Source organism: Phaenicophaeus curvirostris, chromosome 12, assembly GCF_032191515.1.
Source record: "Phaenicophaeus curvirostris isolate KB17595 chromosome 12, BPBGC_Pcur_1.0, whole genome shotgun sequence".
Lineage (NCBI taxonomy): Eukaryota > Metazoa > Chordata > Aves > Cuculiformes > Cuculidae > Phaenicophaeus > Phaenicophaeus curvirostris.
In genome coordinates this window covers 17,575,541-17,594,106 of record NC_091403.1, presented here as the reverse complement: position 1 = coordinate 17,594,106, position 18,566 = coordinate 17,575,541, and the positions used below count along the sequence as shown (strand labels likewise).

Sequence of the window (18,566 nt, the reverse complement as noted above, 5' to 3'; positions counted from 1 at the left end):
AAAGAGACATTTCCTAGCAGACCAGCTCTTGCTTTTATCACTTAACTACTTCTCAGCACGCAAAATCTGATGTCACTTCTGCCATCACCCAAAAATCCAGGCTTCCCCTTCCTGCTGATTCTCTTTACCTTCAGGAATTTATCTCTTTCAAGTGTTCTAATTGCTCACCTCCCTTCCAAAGCCACCTTGCCCTTTCTTCCTCTCCAAGAACAGCCTTCCTCTTCAGTCCCCACCTCCCTGCTGCTTAGGCACTGGCCTGCAGTTACAGATGGAGCTTTGCCCCCTCCCCCCTCCCAAATTTCAGTCCCATGGAGTTCAACCAGCATTTACCATTAATAAGTTAAATACCACACTCTTACCACAGTTATTTCCTACTTCAAAAATTCAAGGAAGCCTGTGGTACCTTGAACACCACTGCACAGGAACACTTCAGGTTTTTTCTTATGCCACCATACAAGTTCTGACAGAGCTGACATTTCTGCCTTTCTGAACACGCTATTGTGAAATCTGCAACTGGATTGAACTCTTTCTCTGTGAGGGGTTAAAAATTAGAGATCTGGGAAGAAAGGAGAACACAGTCCAAACTAAATCTCAAGAAATGATGCACTGACTGCTCTACAGTACTTAATACAGCAGGATGCCTTGTACGCATAAGATAAAAAAGAAACAAAACATTTAAGGTCATTATTTTAATACCAGACTTAAAAGATTACAGCTGGAATTAAGAAATCGGTAAGACACACTAACTAGTATGCTCGTTTCCAGCAAAGATCAACTGAGAACTACTCTGATCATATTAGCTTCAACTGTGCTGAATACAGGCAGGCTGATAGAAGATCTAAATGTTAAAGAGCCTCTCCTTACTATAATCAGTCATTCTGCTTTCCAGTTGTCTTCTACAAGCTGGTGGCAGGTCATTTTCACTTCTCCTACAAAGCCTGCAGCTGCGGAAACATAGTGGAATGCTGACTAAAGCATAAGTTATCACGTCTCTTAAAAATGGCATGTTACCATTCACTGTCTGAGGGAAAAAAAAAAGGAAAAGAAAAATCAACTTCAGCCACGAATTCAGGGTTTTACAGCCTTTCAAAACTGCATAAAAGGCAAGGAATCCAACAGTACTGAACAGCAGTCCACACTGAGGTATAACTAAACCAGTAGTTATTTCTGTTCTTCTACAAACATTTATTCCTGTCCAGCAGTTTTGCTTCCCTCTCCCTGACCTTTAAAAAAAAAAAAATACTATTTTGAGAACTGTCTCCACCTTGTATCTCCCATTCTCCTGAAAGGGATTTGATTTTACAAGTAAACAAACTCCTTGCAGTTACTCTGGCTCAGTTGCCTCTCCTTACCTCTCACCGTAACACAGCAGGCGCTCACGTAGTGCTGCCAGACTGACGGCGGCTCAAGTATTCCACACCGGATCAATCCCGAGTGCCGCTGAGGGCTCAGCCAGCGCTTGGCAGGCGGCTCTGCCAGCAACGCTGGCTCCAGCAGCCCTCCCAGTCCTGGCCCGTTCCTGCGCCCGCTGCTGCGATGGCACAGCTGTTTGCACAGCCGTGTGGTGAACTAAACCGGGAAGCGATCCAGACCAAGAACCACCCCGTAAAGAATTTCTACGTGACAGTCAAGTCCTTAACCCCGTCACCTCTGTGCCGGCCACCTCACGAGGGAGGCAGCCTTCACTGGTCTGCCAGCAACAGCAGTACTAGAGTGCGCAGGACACAACCACTCTGTTATTCCTAGCTTTTAGTAACTTTCCACTCACACCGACAAGACTGACACACCATCAATACAGGGTCCCCCTGCACAACACAGAAAACACCTGTACACTCCTCTAGTCCCAGTAAGTCCAGCAGAATAAAGTTACTGCTCTTTGGGAACACACTCAATCGACTCTGTCACCGATACCACAGTGTTCCATTGCAGACAGACAGCCACGATGAATTTGGAAGGGTAATCTTATTTTCCAGAACAGAATGCGCTTTCTACCCTACTCCGTTATTTTTCACATTCCATTGATAAAAGGCTTTGACAGAAAAGCCAAACTCTTTGCATGCCACACCTCACCCCCTCCAAAGAAAACAATCAAGAGCAGCAGGAGATACTCTGGCTTCTGGTAGCATAAGAAAGGTCTCCGGGAAGGCCAACTACCAGTACTCCAATTCTGACACACAGAGAATATCGTTGGCAACACAAATTAAAGGCAACCATCACATTCCACCATACGCCTGTTAGGAAGCAGCCCTACTCTAAGTTGTCTCCTCCAAATCAGCGAGTATTAAAAAAAATGTACAAAACTTACCAGCTGTCTTCCAGTCTTGGATAAAAACATCCTGAATAGTTAACACGATGTAGCACACAGACTAAAAAGAAGCAATGCTTTGTAGAAAACGTTTAATTATCAAAGTGCAAAGAGAGCTCTTTCCTGGATCACAACAGTCCCAGTTCTGAAATTACTGTATCATTAATGCACTTAAATAACCCATTTGAAATAAGTGCAATTTCCTGTACGTTAAAGTCTCAACATATGCACAAGTAAGTTGTGGTGTCAGGAGTTAAGGTTCTACGTCTTCCAGACACAACAGATTCCTCCTACTCGTTTCTGCAATATTCCTTCTCTAGTTACAGTCTTGGCATACAAAGAGAGGTTAAAATCCTCCCTCTTTTAGTGGTTGGGTTTGGGTTTTTTAGTGGTTGGTTTTCTCAATTTCTATTGCAGGAGTTACATTTGATAAGAGTCACTTGAGTGTCTTTTATCAAAACTCCAAGGATATCTAATTCTAGTTAGAAAAGCACATACTGTCAAGATAAACCCACGGGTGCTTTTATTTTGCCCTGATACCCAGGCAGCAAGACACAGGTCCAAACCTCACTGCAGAATGCCTAGTGATCTAAAAATGAAGAAGACCTGTGGCTTGAACTGAACACCTCATTCATTACATGGTTAGTTCTGCATACAAATAAATAACCTTTTTAAAAGGTTATCAGCTGTCTAGGCATTAGCTAGGAGTGCATTTAGTATTAGTCTTCAGCCTTTGAAGAACTACTGCATGCTCCAATACACGCACTTTCTGCACACACCCAGCTTGCCAAAAGCTTCCCAGGTAATATCTTTTCATCTGTTCTGGTTTAGGAGGGAAAATAAAGTCTTATCCCATCAATTGCAGTTACTGTAGACGGTAACCTTTTCAAGCCTTTCACAGTAGCTCCTAACTCCGATTTAGCAGCAGGGTATTTTTCAGTGAAAGCAGAAGATACTGCTTTCCAGCAGAGAAGCAAGAGTGTAGCGACTCAGCCGTATCACATGAACTGAATTGTTAACGTATGAAGGGTATCGCTGCACATCAGAGCCTGGTATCTGTCTGGGGTGAAATCCACTCCCACACAGAGCTGGTGCAAACCCCCTTCTACCTGCAAGCGCTACTTGAGGACACAGAATCTCAGCAGTAGCTTTGTATGTGTGTGGAGAGGTACCAATATCCAGTTTCTCTCTGAAGAGATTATATAAAACACAGGAGGCATTTTACAGAAGTCCAAATCGGTCCTATTTCTTGCTGTAACAAGGAAAAAACAAATAGTTCTAACACACTCTTTGGAATACTATGACCTAAGTCTGATAAGGTACCAAACTGAAACCAGAGATCGCACTGGATGACACTTACCTAAAGTAATGATGAATAAACAAACTCCTCTAAGTAAGGCCACTGTTTTGACAGTATTTAAAAAAACCAGGACCAGTGTAAATACATACACCTGGTAAAGGACACTGGTTCACTGAACTCGATTAACTGGAATACTGCTGCTAAATAAAAACGAAACCTGAGAAAACCAGGAATAAATCTCCAGAATGGAGACAGTGCTGTTGGCATAACAAAATGGGAATGTGAATGTACACAGCCTGAACAAGTTCAATAATTAGACAGTTCTCAGGAGTAAGCAGCAATGCTCCTGACAGGGATGACTCCACCCTGAAGTGCCTCTTTTAAAGTAATCTGATTAACCATTTAAATTCCAATATAGGTCACTACCAGACATAATAAAGGACAGACTTGGACAAAGCTTGCCTGTCACTGTATGGAACAGAAGAACTACCACGTAAAATATGTCTTCCTTTAATTTCAAGCAGTGCTCAGTATCACGGGTAGACTATTCCTACGATGCTGCAGCAGATGCTTAACTTGGGCAGTTCTATGAACTCATATTGCAGATAATCAGAAAATCATCTCAGTGAGAAATTCCAGGGCAGACTTCTAATATAACTGTGGGATTTAGTCTAGGGGACTTGTGGAGATCCATGTAGTTCCTAAGCAGACACTCTCCCTTACTTCTCCAGGAAAATGTTTTTTTTTTCTCCGATTTCTGTGTCTAGACTGGAGAAAATAAAGATACCCATTGTGAAGATGACAACAACTTAGTTATCAGGTCTCTTTTCAGACTTAGTGCAGAAGCTGCTGGAAGCTTCCTTCCCTACTGGATGTTCCTCTATCCCATACCTTCAGTACCTGTACACGCTGCTAGAGAACTTCTGTTTCACTTAAAATATTGAGGTACCCAAGCAGAACTACAACAAAAAAAGTGATTGCTCTTACTCTTAATAGGATTCCCAAGTGTCCAGAACCACAATTTCCTGTAAGCTTTTGGTGAGCACGGGAAATACCCTGGCTTGATCAGTATTGCAGGGGTTAAACTGGTTAGAAGAAGCAAACAGCTGAAGTCACATATTTGCACTGCAGCTCCTGATGCAGAGGGCAAGCCTCTCCAAGAAAATGTATTCGCCAACAACTTTACACCCTTACCAGCCTTTGCATGCTACTGCCAGCACTTGAAATCCTAGTTCCCACAGCACCTGCATATCCACTGAAGCAGAGTAAACAACACTTACTGTTTTTTAGTTTACAGTATCTACAGCAAAAAAACTGGAGGCAATTAAGAGCCAGAGCCAAGAGACCTGATTCGGTGAGGGGGGAGGCAGGGAGAATCACTTCCACATTTCAGCATTCTAACAGTTTTATCAAAAATATCAAAGTCCAGAGGTCAGCTTTCTCTTTTCAGCTCTGTCAGCTGCTGCCCACTTGTTTCAGGAGAGCCATCTCTGTATCTCAGCCAGCCCTCACCCGCTATCTGTAACAGACAGGGAAAACAGTCACCAAGAGCAAAAAAACTAGTCAACATTGAAAAGCACAGCACTGCTCACAGAAAACTGAAACAGAAGTTTCAAGAAGCTCAAACGCAGCCTTTTTTTCTGAGCAGAAATCTCAGCTCTAAGGTTTGAAACAGCTCTTTTCCTGTTCTTTTTGCAAGTTCGTATGCCACAATGATAACGGTACGCAAAAGACCTCTTAACCTTTAGAGTGAGTGACTGCACGGGCAGATTGCAGACACTTTCCTCAGCAATACAGAGGTGCCAAGCATGACCCGAGCTTGCCTCTTTCTTGCTCAGACACACCTCACCCCAAGTAAGCAGGCATATTTCTTTGCAAGTTAGTAACTACTATCAACAGCAGCTATGACAGAAGCAGCCCCAGAAGCAGATAACACACCACAGCACAAATCCAAGGCACCAAAATCTTCAGGCCTCACTAATGGCTTCCCTGTGAGCCATCAACTGACAAAGAAGAAATAACCTATCAAACTCAATTGGCAACTGGGGGTGCACAATTGTCAGACTTTGTTTTACTCTTTAGAGACAGACTTATGAAACACATCATGGTTTGTACAAACAGCCAGATTTCTCAGCAATGAAACGCTCTCTACTGAATAAAAAAAGTACTAAAGGAGGTCACACAATCCCTCATCTGATGGGTCATATCTAAAAACAGGAACACCAAAGCATCTTGCTAATTTTGCCACAGAAAACATCTCATGCCTTACAAGCACACACGTGTCTGGCAAAACAAACAGCTCTCTCATGCCCACGAACCTGACTTCTCATGACCATTACCTGTGAAACCTGAAAAAGCCTCTTAAGAAGCCTCCTTTAATTTTACAAAGTTACTTTAAGGGAAGTAAGGATCGGATCAAGATTATCAGATGTGCCTGGTTTGCATGCATATTTTCATCTTTTAATACTCAGATGTTTACACATACATGCATGTCTCTACCTCCACACTCCCAGTTTGAAACTTTCAGCCTTTTATAGGCAAGACACAAAACCACTCTAGAGCTTGTCTTCCTCAGACCCAAACTAACCCTATTTTCATGCAGCCAAAATTTTCCAGTACTCTACCCTTCAGCTGGATCTTGATAAGGTGTTTAAATTCACATGTATTTACAGCGGGTCTGATAAAGATACAGCACTTCCCAGTATACGAGTCGCAAACAGCAACAGATTCCAGTCCTTTGCCAAGCTCAGGCCCTAAATCTTTACATAAAACACCGAGGACTTTTACCACGGCACACAACACTGAACATTTTGTTTTGAATGAGGGGGAGGGAAGCAGAATAAACAAACCCCAAAGAATTTAAGGGGGAAACCCAAAACACAGAAATAAGCCATCCACACGCAAACGGCAGGGATAAGCCCACTGGACTCGACGAGGCTGCTCAGAACCCCCCAGCAAGTTTAAATGCCACCAGTACAACTCAACAAGGGCTCGGCGGGAGACTCCGGGCACTGGACACAAGGGCAGGAACGGGAAGTCTCCCCGTCCTCCCTCCAGGAGGGCGAAAAGAAGAAATCATCTCCCAGTTCCCGCTTCAGGAGGGCGGGAAGGGGAAGCGTCCCCGTCCTCCCTCCATGGAGGTAGGAATGGGAAAAGTCCCCGTGCCTTCTCCAGGAGAGTGAGAAGGAAAAGCCTCCCTGCCCCCTCTCCAGGAGGGCGAGAAGAAGCCTCCTGGTCTCTTCTCCAAGAGGCCAGAAGAAGCCTCCCTGTCCCTTCTTCAGGAGGGTGAGAAGAAAAAAACCTCTTGCCCTCCCTCCAGGAGAGCGAGAAGAACAAGCCTCCTGGTCCCTTCTCCAGTAGAGCAGCAATGGGAAGCGTCTCCGTTCTTCCTCCAAGCGGTTGAGAAGCCTCCTGGTCCCTTCTCCAGGAGGGCGAGAAGCCTCCTGTCCTCTCTCCAGGAGGGCGAGAAGAAGAAACCTTCCTGTCCCTTCTCTCGGAGAGCGAGAATAAGCCTCCCAGTCCCCTCTTCAGGAGGGCGAGAAGCACAAGCCCCTCGGTGCCCTGTCCCGGAGGGCGAGAAGCACAAGCCCCCGGGCGGCTGGTCCCGCAGGCCCCGCCGGACAGGGGTCCCCCCGCCGCCCTTTGTCCGCGCTGAGTCACCCGCGGCCCCGCACCGTGATGTTGCAGTGGATGGTGAGCGGCGGCGGCGGCTGCGGGCCCGAGCCCGGCGGCAGCAGCACGAACTGGCAGTGCAGCTCGTCCAGCTTCCAGGAGACGATGCGGAAGCGCTCGTGGTCCTTGTCGAAGATGGACTCGAGGAACTTCAGCTCGGCCTTGAGCCCTGACACCGACATCCTGGCCTCATCTCCGGGCCCGGGCCCGCGCCGCCGGCCCCGAAGGATGGCGGGGGCGGCCCCAGCCGGCGGCCGCGGCTCCTTTGTGCCGGCCTGCCCCGCTCCTCGCTCGGCCGACGCGGCCGCCGCCTCCCGTGCCGCTCCCGGCGCCGCCCCGCCCCCGCCGGCCGCCCCTCCCCCGGGGCCGCCCCGGACACGGGCCCGACGGCGCGGGGACCGGCCGCAGGCCGCCCGGCGGGAGCTCCGGCACGGAGACCCCGACCCGGAGTCCCCCATTCCCCTGACCTCCGAGACCTCCGATCCTCCAGCTCGGAGACCAATCGCCTGACCTTGGAGACCCCCGGCCTCCGAGAGCCCCGATCCCACGGCCTCGGAATCCCCTAGCTCCTTCAACCTCCAAGACCCCCGGCTCCCCTGACCTCCGAGACCCCTGATCCTCCAGCTCAGAGACCCCCGGCTCCCCTGACCTCCGAGACCCCTGATCCTCCAGCTCAGAGACCCCCAGCTCCCTTGACCCCCAACTTAGAGTCCCCTGATCTCCGAGACCCCTGATCCCCCAGCTCAGAGACCCCCAGCTCACTCGACCTCAGAGCCCCCTGCTTCTCCAGCTCAGAGTTCCCCGCTTCTCCAGCTCAAAGTCCCCCAATTCCCCTGATCTCAGAAACCCCCATTCCCCCAACCTTCAAGACCCCTAATCTTCCAGCTCAGATCCCCCTGACCTCAGAGACCCCCAATCCCACAACCTCAGCATCCCCCGATCTCTCAAGCTAGGAGTCTTCCAATCCCCAAACCTCATACATCCCTGCCCCGCTGCCGGCTTGGAGCTCTCCGGGCCTCTCGGCTCAGAGCCTTGTGATTCCCTGATCTCAGAGACCCCCAGCCCACAGTCTCAGAGACCCCCGGTTTCCCTGACCTTGGAGCCCTCCTGGCTCAGACCCCTCTGCCCCCGGTGGCTCAGAGCCTCAGAGACCCTGCTCCTCCCAGCTCGGAGCCTCCCAGCCCCCTCGGCTCAGAGCCCTCCACCTCCCCAATCTTGGAGACCCCCGACCCTCCAGCTCAGAGTCCCTAGTCCCCCGACCTCAAAGACCCCTGATCTCCCTGCTCAGAGTCCCCACAACCCCCAGCCCCTGCTCAGCTATGCTCCCCCTGTTCCACGGCCGCACAGTCCTGCAGCTGCCCCCCCAGCGCCTTCTGCCCTCACTGCCCTCACTTTATTTCTGGCGAGAAACAGCGCTAACAGAGTGCACGCTTGTCACCCTGAGTCCTGCAGGCCTGCCAGTGCTCCCGGAGGGGATCCAGCAGGGACTTCCAATATTCAATAAAACCTGAGGGCCGTCTTCACATGCAGAAAAGAAGTAATAGAGGCTGAGAAAAATTGTTGGGGTTGCACTTCAGTTTCTCTGTCCTTGTTTATTCAACATTTTACCCCCAGAAAAAGCACCACAAGGCACGAAAGCTGAGTAAAATTGATACTCGCCCCCCATTCAAGGGATCAGAGATGCTGCTGTCTCTATGTCTATCACTTCTGACACTGGAAAAATCATCCCTGTGCCTCTATTTGTCCCTTTCCATCTTGGTTTTGCCCACAGACAGTTGACAGCTCTTTGAGAGCAAGGATCAGCTCTTAGAGGGCATGAAGAGATCACTGTGATACAAGTCACACTGTTGCAGAACATTTTTGTTCTGCATTTTGTTCATCATTTTTGTTTCCCAACCAGGTTTTGATTAATGCACCACACGCATGCACACACACAAACCTGGAATAGCGAATCACCTCTCTTTTTTGGTTGATATTTTATACATATCTTCAATTTCAGAGAAACTGGTGGCACTTCACAAACCACAAGCTGGATCTTGTCAAGTGGTGAGAACTCAAATCTTGATCCAGAATAAGTTATGCACATGCCTGAGTCCAACCATATGGAAGTCTCACTGATTTGAGGGCCTGAAATCTCCTATCCTTCCAGCAAAGAGAGCCGCAACAAACACATTTTGCTACAAAGGAAGCCACGAAGGGTTGACGCTGGTTAAATACTCTTAATGAAAGGCACCAGAAAGTCCACAGAGTTGGAAGACCTGTTCTTGGAGGTGTCATTGGGAAGACTCCTACTACACAGTGCGTGCAACTCAGCATTCCTAGAAGGGCTGAGCTGTCTGTTTGCTCAGACTGCAAGGCCTGCAAAGCAAAGACAGAGTGAGATGACTGTTGTCTGTCGGTGCATCAACAGGCAGGGAGAAGACCTGTGAGGGATAAGGGAAGATTTAAGTATAAGGGCAAATGAGCTGTAAGTGAACAGCGGGAAATTATGACCCAACCTGTTAGAGAGGGCCTGGAGGACCCTTTCTATGGGAACACCAGAGACAAAACTAAACAAATCAGACTTTGTCAGGCGTTACGTGATGTGATGCATGAAACAGAAGTAGAATGAATTTGGTGACTCAGCCCTATTTCCCTCATACAATAGGATTTTGGCCTAGAACGCCTCACTGCAGCAGACAGGTGGGTCAGCTCAGCAAGTTCAAACCACACCTTTTGTCACACCTTACCAGAACCGACTCTGTCACTGCCTCTCTGCCTTCCATCCTCCTTGTCTTCTCATCTGCCCTCCCTCTCCTCTGCCTCTCCAATTGATTGTGACACCTCATTGTTTTTGGCAGCCATGCAGCAGAGAGGTGCGTACATGTGATAAGACCTTAAGAACGTGTTGGGGCTTCCTTGCTCTCTGGAACACAGAGGCTGCTTCAGAGGTGTAAAGAGTTGTTCCTCGTGTCTGACTCATTCCTGTTTCCTCCTCCAGGGACTTGCCGGGGGGCTTTGACATGAATCTCACATTGGTCACAGGATGACTCAGGAAATCCTGAGTCTCCAAAGACCAAAATGAATGCACAAAAGGGAAGAACTAGAAGAATTTAATCCTAGTAAAGATCCTCAGGAGCACTCTATCAGATCCTGGTAATTGCAGATGCTCTCAAGTTCCCTTGATCTATAATGCCTGTAAGTACCACTTTTTTCTATCTTTCTTCCTGCACGTTCACCTTCAGCATCATAGTAACCTCTCTCCATCTGTCATACAGCTAGATTTCTTCTTCCAGGGATCTGAGCTTTGGCCAAACCTCTGTTATGGAGATAATATACCTTCATAACCTTCTCTGTTTCTTTTCCCTCTCTTTCATTTAAATAGATTAAGTTTTGTGAGGATCCTTAATGGAGACTCAGAAAAAAACAAACAGCAGATTCCTCATGGCTTTCTTGGGTAGAACTGGCAAAGCAGGAGTCCTTTGGGGCTTAAAGAAAGGGTGTCCCAGAGCACAGATGAATTTCACTTTGTATTAGTCCTTTTCTTCCTGTGAATGCCTTTTCCAGGTCTGTTGCATTTCCCACTTTACCCCTGAGTGAAGCTCCTGTACATTGAATTGAGTGTTTATGCCTAGCTGAGGATTGATTTGTTTCTCTGAGAATGGTTTATGGTTTTGTTTTCTGACCTCATTTCTCTCATTTACAGCCTAGCCCTTAGAAAGGGTCTTTCTGTTTAATCCTGGTGTCACTTTCCTGAGAGAAATGGCAGGCACTGAAGAAGGAACTGCCATTTTAGAAATAAGGAAGGCCCAGATCTTTTGTAACCCTAAACTGCAGCAGAAGGAGAAAGAAAAGGATAAAGTTAATGAGATGGGAGGAAGTGTAAATTGGTTTTAGTGATGGATGATGCAGTTTGATAATAGCTGGTCCTGTGGTAGAACAAACTATTTCCCAGGTAGCAGCAGAGCCTGAGTCTAGAAAAGACAATACTTGCTAACTATAGAGAGATGGATAAGGCAGGAACCTTGCCTGAAACCTTGAGCAAAGGCAAAAGCGTTCAAGAGCTTCCTGCTTTTCCAGGATACAATCCAAGCTATCTTGCTTATCGAAGCCAGGCTTTCACATCAGCTTCTGAGCTCTCAGCATCAAAACTATCCCTTCAATACTGAAGTCACTTTCAAAGCATTTTAGAACAACCATACAGCAATGCATAAAAGCTGATGAAATGGCTGGACAGTGCAGTTTCAGGAAGCACGGCATGCAGAGCACATGAGATGGCTTAGTCCCTCAAATACCTATTTTACTTTTACAGGCTTTAACAGTTAAGGAAGGGCATTTCAAAACCAACCTGTCTCAGAGGAGCCTGGGACAGACAGTGACACTGTGGCCCTGAATTTAGCATTAGAGAAAATAATAATTAAAAAACCCCACAGTAGCATGGCTTTCCCCAGGATGGTCAGAGAGTAGTTCCCACAGTTTTTCCAAGTCTATCCCTGTAGCTGTCAGAACAGAGTCAAATGGGTCCCTTCTTTAGGGTGTTTTTGTTCAGCCACTTAAAAGTGTTTGCAATCTTGTACAGGAAACAGTAATAAACGTTTGGTGAAGATTTCATTGCTGCTTGTAGATTTGTATTTCTGGTATACTTACATACATTACTGAACAGTGTGTATTTCAGAACAGTCAAAAGCTGAATAGAGTCTGCAAAGCAAGGTTAATGATATGGTTTTGTTCCATATGAAAGTTGTGGGAATTAATTTATTAGCCACAGCGAAGCAAAGCCATGTTAATCACAGACTTGCAACGTTGCAGATGGGGGTTAGAATCCACTGTACAAACACATCAGAAACCAAACTGCTTGTACATGCTTTAAAAGGCACAGTGAGGGAATATGCCTAGTGTTCTCCTTTATGGCTCACATAGCTGCTTAAACACAGGTGAAAAGCATATCTCTGAAAGCAATAAGGAACCACGCAGCCGTATCTGAGGCATGCCATTTCATAAAATAACTGAATAAGCTAAAATAAAAAGAAAAACGTGGCATGATTTTTCCAAACCCAGCCGGGAAGGGAAGAGGTTGCTGCATACAGCAATGTTCAGAGCATGATAACACACCTTTCCTGGACTCCCTAGGACTTGCATCCCTTCCTTGAGGTCTACAGATTCATAAGCCTTATAGGGTTCAGCAAGCTTATCTTCCCTGGCCATCACAGAAGCTTAAAAGGGATGGACAGGAGCAGAGGTCAGATGCCAGGCTCAGTTCTACTAATTACATTTCTGGCTGGAAGGCGGGTCAGGGAGATGGGCAGATCCCCAAGTCCAGTACTCACAGTGCTGCGGTGCAATCTTATTCACAGCTGAACACAGCTCCTTCATCCTCTTCCTTTCTTCTTATTTTGATAGGCAGTGAAATAGTTAAGTTTGTCTATATTTAAAATACCAGCACAGGGCATCTGAGTTGGCAGGCACTGAGATGAGCTGGGCAGATCTGAGTTATTGTTTTAGATTGGGCAAACACAGCCAGACATCACCATGTCACTTAGCCTGGAAAGCACAAATCAAACGCATCACAGCAACCTACCACCTGGGGCTTCTCAGTTACTCATTACTTTTTGTAGCTGAGTTTAGATTTTGGGGAACAAAGTGGTGCCTGTGACAGTACCCTGCCTGTTCAAACCCTCAACAGAACATCTGAAGTGCTTCACAAACGCTAACCCTACCAGCGTCACACCGCAACAGGCACAGCACGCAGCCTCATTTTATACACCGGGAAGTCACATACGTTTTAGGCAGTTGTGCTTTTGCAGAACCAGGTGGGTAGATGGTCTTGGGACCCAACCGTAGTCTAGCATTGCAGTAACTCAGCAAACAATTTCTGACACAGACCAGGAAGGGACTTTATCAAAGTTATATGATGAGCTGGTGTCAGGGCTGGGATTTGTCCTGCTTCTGCTGTTTACCAATGGAACCCAGCTGTCTGAGAAGAGAGAAGACACCCAGAGCCTGGGGCCAGTTCAGTCATAACTGTTGGCCAGAAACAGTCATAACTCCACTGTGTCTAGCCATGTCTCATCCTACCCTAACACCCTTCTTGCTTGAGGAGAGCAGGCAAAGTGCCACTGGAGCTGTCAGAGCCCGTACTTTGGGTGTTGTGCATTCTCTGTGCTGAGAATGCTCACAGGGGACATGGAGCAGAGGAGTGAGGGGAGAAGGCTCAGGGCCTGCGTCCCTGGAGAAGCAGCATGGCACATCCACTTAAGCTGATGCTGAAGGTTTTATGAGGATCAATTAATCTCAGATCTTAAGTTTTTCCCTAGTGCTCATTATAAGCAGTTTTTCTCTCACTGTCACCACAACAGGACAGGCTATGCTTTTCCAAGATCACACAGTACCGTCAGGAATTAAAATACTGGTGAGCTGGATCAGTGATTTTCAATCGTTCTCTGATTTGGAGGTCACAGGGATCCACAGACCACAAGTCAAGATCTACCAAGCTCTGGTATGGAGCTTTTTTACATACTCTGCATTCAATACCCTTTAAATAACAAACATGCAAAATCAAGTTTGCCAGAAATTGAAAAAAACAACAGCAGTGAAGTACAGCTGGAAAATTAACCCCCATATCTTTATGGCTGAAAGGACAGACAAGACAAACCATTTTTTTTCCTTTATAAATATGACCTGAAGTATCAAGAATTGCCTGAGAAAAAGCCACAGCAAACAGCAGTCTCAGAGAATCAAATGCAAGATTGAACCTTAGAAAAGAATGATCCCAGGAGTTACCATTCTGTAAATATGACTCTTTTCCTGCTAGAAACACATTCTATACACAAAAAGCCACTAAAAGAGATAAAGGACAACAGACCCACAAGGAGTTACATTTGCCCTGAAGTATAAGGAAGGGAACCTCCTATAGATTTACAACATTAGTGAATAAAGGGAAGTAGCAGAACAAATACACCAGGCTTTAAACAAACATTTGAAAGACTGAATCACAAAAGTCTGAATGTCACATTAATTCACATCTCTTTTGACATAACAGCATCCATATAGCCTGAGAACTAGCTTAAGAATTTTGAGCAAGGAATAAAAAGTGCAAATTACTGAGCAAGGAAAGGTACTTGGTGTGTTTAAAATGGATCATGGCGGTGCTGCGTTAAGAGTTTCAAAGCTTTCATAGTGATTTAGAAGAGATTGTTACTGATGAAATTATCAGATGACACAAAGAGGCATTTTGTATAACAATGAGGACACTGAAATAATTCAAAGAGGTGCAGAAAAATCAGAAATGGTAAAAAACCTCAACCCCTTGATTTGTAAGCCACAAACGTGGTGAATCCTGGTTTCTTTTAGATTACGTTTTTATATCATACTGTGTCTGACTTGGTCTAATGCTATATATTCTCACACCTTTCCCAGTTCTTTCCCACGTCGCCACACTTCCTACTTTCCACAGGATTCTCTACATTTCCATCTACATTCCCTCCTTGTTTTGGCTAGGGAAGACAGAGCAGGTGCTGAGTCTGGTTTCAGAATCTATCCTGCCTGGTATATTCTATTCTGTTGTGTTCTTCACTTTCATCTGTCTATTTAAGAAAACATTTTTATAGATAAGTTTCCATCTCTTTGTCTATGTATACACAGAAGAGCTCTGGTTTGTGGACAGGGTAAGACATGGGGCTTTAACAACGTTTCCAAAAGAGGGAACACTTTCTGTCCTCTAGTTAGTCACCGTATCTTAGGTAATCTGTGGAATAAAATATTTCATTCTATGTTTCTATTGAATTTAAACAGCCCAACAAGTTCAAGGAGCAGTTAAGAGCAAGGTCAATGTAACATTTGGTGGCGTTTGCCATTATCACTGCACAAAGAAAGAAAAGCTCCTTGATGAACACAGGAGGCAAACCTGCACCTAGAGCACTGCAATTGTGATCACAGCAGAACAGGACCAGAAATCAGAACAAAGTGTGGGGGTCTAAGGACAGACTTCTGAAGTGGGACTTAAAAAGGACTAAACACCAGAACCAGGTGCTCAGATGCAGCCCATGTCCATAGGACCCTCCTTTACACCTTCCAATCTTAGATCAGACTTGCACTCGCTCTTGCTCCAGGCACAACACAGAGCAAGCTCGGAACAACACGGTATCTGTGTGACACCTACAAGAACACAGAGAGTGGCAATGAGCTCACCAGGGGTATTTTTTTTTCCTTGAGACAAGAGTCTTAACTTGTCCCCTACCTGGCTGAGGAAGATTTGTCTGGCTTGAAGAACCAGTCTTCGTATAAACACTTTAACTAAAGGATAGTTAAACAAGACAACACTAAATTCCCACAAGGACAGGAGATGTACAGGGCTGTAGGGAAAGAGTTAAAGGATCTTTATGATCCCTTCGCTGCCTTAGAACACGATTGTACCATATAACCAATAGTACAGGTAGCTGCCAAGCCCTGTGTTCATATTCTGTCTCCCAATTTGTGCAGGCTGCAAGCACTAAAAGAGGGGGTTATTTAGCATTGATATACAGAGGGAGCTGGGGATTTAGGCAAGAAAAATGAAATTAAACGGGGAAGAAGAAAACACAACCTGCATGTTGGCCCAAAGCTTCCTGCCACTGTGAAGTAAGAGATTCCTGTGAAATAAGACCTTCCCTGGAGGTGTTTAAGGCACGGGTGGACGAGGTGCTAAGGGACATGGTTTAGTGTTTGACAGGAATGGTTGGACTCGATGATCTGGTGGGTCTCTTCCAACCTGGTTATTCTATGATTCTATGATTCTAGAAGCCTCTAAGGAAGCGACGCTGTGGTGCAGAAGAGCTACTAAGAGTGGACACCAAGGGGGCAAAAGGGTGGCCCAAGGTGGGCAGGATTTTTTCATACTTTTGTCAGCTACTTTCAGTGCTAACATGTACCTTAAAATGAAAACAGCAATATTTAAAACTAAGTCTTTAAAGAAAAATAAAAAATACCATAGGAAGGCCAAGAGAAAAGAGTGTGGTTTCATGGTGGCACGGCAGCTGGATAAGGTGAGCTGTGGGAAAGCAATGTTGATTAGAGACTGTTAGAAACCTCCTCTGGCCCGCATGTTTCAAAGAACGGAGCCCTGCCACTCTGCTAACCCGGTTTGAATTCCTGCTGCACTCCTGACAGCACCAGCAGCGTTTTCCAGCGAGCACACACCACCACCTAGCGCCGAGCCCTTCTGCTGCGGGAGGACCCAGAACCTACTCCCAAAGGGGCTCTCCAGGGCTGGAAGGCTTTAACAGCTTGTGTTCCTGCTTGAGAGATGGAAAAAGGCCCTGTAACGTTAACAATCCTGGAGATAAAAGAAGAGATGCCTTTTTTTTTTGTGCTCTCAAATTGCTTTCAGGCATTCAGGACAGTCAACCCTATTTTATCCATCACCTACAATGGTTTGGAGGGAGCGCACTGAAATGGTGCGAGTTCGTAGACTCAGATGAGCTGTGTCAAAACTGAACCTGAACCCTAAGAGTATAAGAGAGAAAAGTGATATATTGTCCCTTTTCCCTGTCTCATTCTCAGATTCTAGATAGCTGATCTGGGCTTAGATTAATTAAATTTATAGGGTAATATTAATTCAAGCAACTAACCTGGGAAACGATCCCTCTGTGTGGCTGTTTGCCTTGTAAGCAAATACAGCTCACCATAAATTCTTATTCATTCTTCACATTAATCACGCTACTTTATAAAATGTTTTTACAGATGAGATTCTGCTTCTTTGTCAGAGTACTCCAGAATGAGCAAAATCAACAGCACACTCACTGATTTGTCTTTGCAGTTGTATGAAGGCTTCCACCTTCCTCTCCAGGCAAGGAGACAGCCCAGAACAGCTTCAAAGCCTTTTTCCATTCACAAAATTCTAACTTTTTACAAGAAGAGCTTTTAGAAACACACAGGGAATTTACCAGCTGGTGGAGCTCAGTAAACAGCAGGAAGATTTGTCCACCAGCATTCATTGAATTCGAAGTGAATCATGACTCAGCCACATTTATTAACTTCTGCTTTCTTTTCCATAAAAGCTTATGCCTTCAGAATCTTATCGGTTTTCTGCTGGCAGAAAGCATCATAAATGCACTAAACTTACTATGGAGTTAGCACCATGTTCATCTATTGAAGACCTGTACAACAGGTCTCCTCAGCACATAAACAGACTGGATGTGAACATGGAACTTTCTTGAATGGCTGTAACAGCTGTGGGTCAGTCCAGTTATCAATTGCTAGAATTTGTCAAAGGATTAACTTTTAATGGACCTGGTGTTGCTGAATTCATGCTTCTTGTTCTTTTGGTACTGAGATTGGCCAGCCAGAGCAATAGCAACAACTCCACAGAACTCATGGAGCCAACAAACATGAATTATAAACCAGGAATACATAGACTGAACCACCTGTCTAATTCTGATGAAGAGCCCATGGACCTCCAGTGGAAACCTGCCACCACATCCAGTGAGCTTTAACCAAGGCCCTGTCTGAAGGGCAACATTCAGTCACCGAAGAGAGGTCCCCTGAGTATTTTGTTTGTAGTATGATCTTGGGAACAAAAGACTACATTTAAGGTAAATGAGTAAAATATTATACGTTATCTTTGAAATTTATTTGCAATAATAGGAGTTGAATGTACAACATTGGCACCTACTCAAAGAACCATAAACCATGGACCCAACTAAAAGATATTTTAAATCCTGCCAATGTTTGAACTAAAATATATGTAGGGTTTTCTTAATTTGTCTCCAGTTTTTGTTTGTTTTCACAGAGATGTAAGGATATTTTCGTGCTTTTTTTTCAGCTACTTTGAGTGCTAAAATCATAGAATCATAGAATCGTTAGGGTTGGAAGGGACCTTAAAGATCATCCAGTTCCAACCTCCCCGCCATGGGCGCGACACCTCCCACTGGATCAGGGGCTCAGAGCCCCATCCAACCTGGCCTTGAACACCTCCAGGGATGGGGCAGCCACAACTTCCCTGGGCAATTTGGGCCAGTGTTTCATCACTCTCATGGTGAAGAAATTCTTCCTTAAATCAAGCCTAAAAGGTACCTTAAAATGAAAACAGCAATTTTTAGTCCAGAATCTAAATACAAATTACCATACGAGCAACTATATTAGAATAGTTATTTAATTTGGAAGTATGAATGCTTGTGTTAGACTAAAATTATAATCAAACTTCTACATTTTCGAAGTTATAAATAAATTATTCACTTCGTACAATCAACAGAATTAAAAGATGTCCAGTGTCCCAGGTAATGGAAGGAATTATGAAAAGCATTATTCTAAGAATTTTTCAGCTTGCAGAAGCAG

General features: G+C 45.5%; 1 protein-coding gene and 1 long non-coding RNA gene across 2 annotated transcripts in view; both read right to left on the bottom strand.

The window, feature by feature from the left end:
* Positions 1-7,598, bottom strand: part of UBE2Q2 (ubiquitin conjugating enzyme E2 Q2) — a 50,390-nt gene extending 42,792 nt beyond the window's left edge. Inside the window, exon 1 of the mRNA XM_069866920.1 lies at positions 7,280-7,598. Within this exon, the coding sequence (XP_069723021.1) occupies positions 7,280-7,459 (180 nt within the window). The 5' untranslated portion in view covers positions 7,460-7,598. The remainder of the gene's footprint in view (positions 1-7,279) is intronic.
* A 5,024-nt stretch (positions 7,599-12,622) lies between these two features.
* LOC138725746 (uncharacterized) overlaps positions 12,623-18,566 on the bottom strand; it is a 60,042-nt gene continuing 54,098 nt past the window's right edge. Inside the window, exon 3 of the long non-coding RNA XR_011338295.1 lies at positions 12,623-12,797. This is a non-coding gene — a long non-coding RNA (uncharacterized lncRNA). The remainder of the gene's footprint in view (positions 12,798-18,566) is intronic.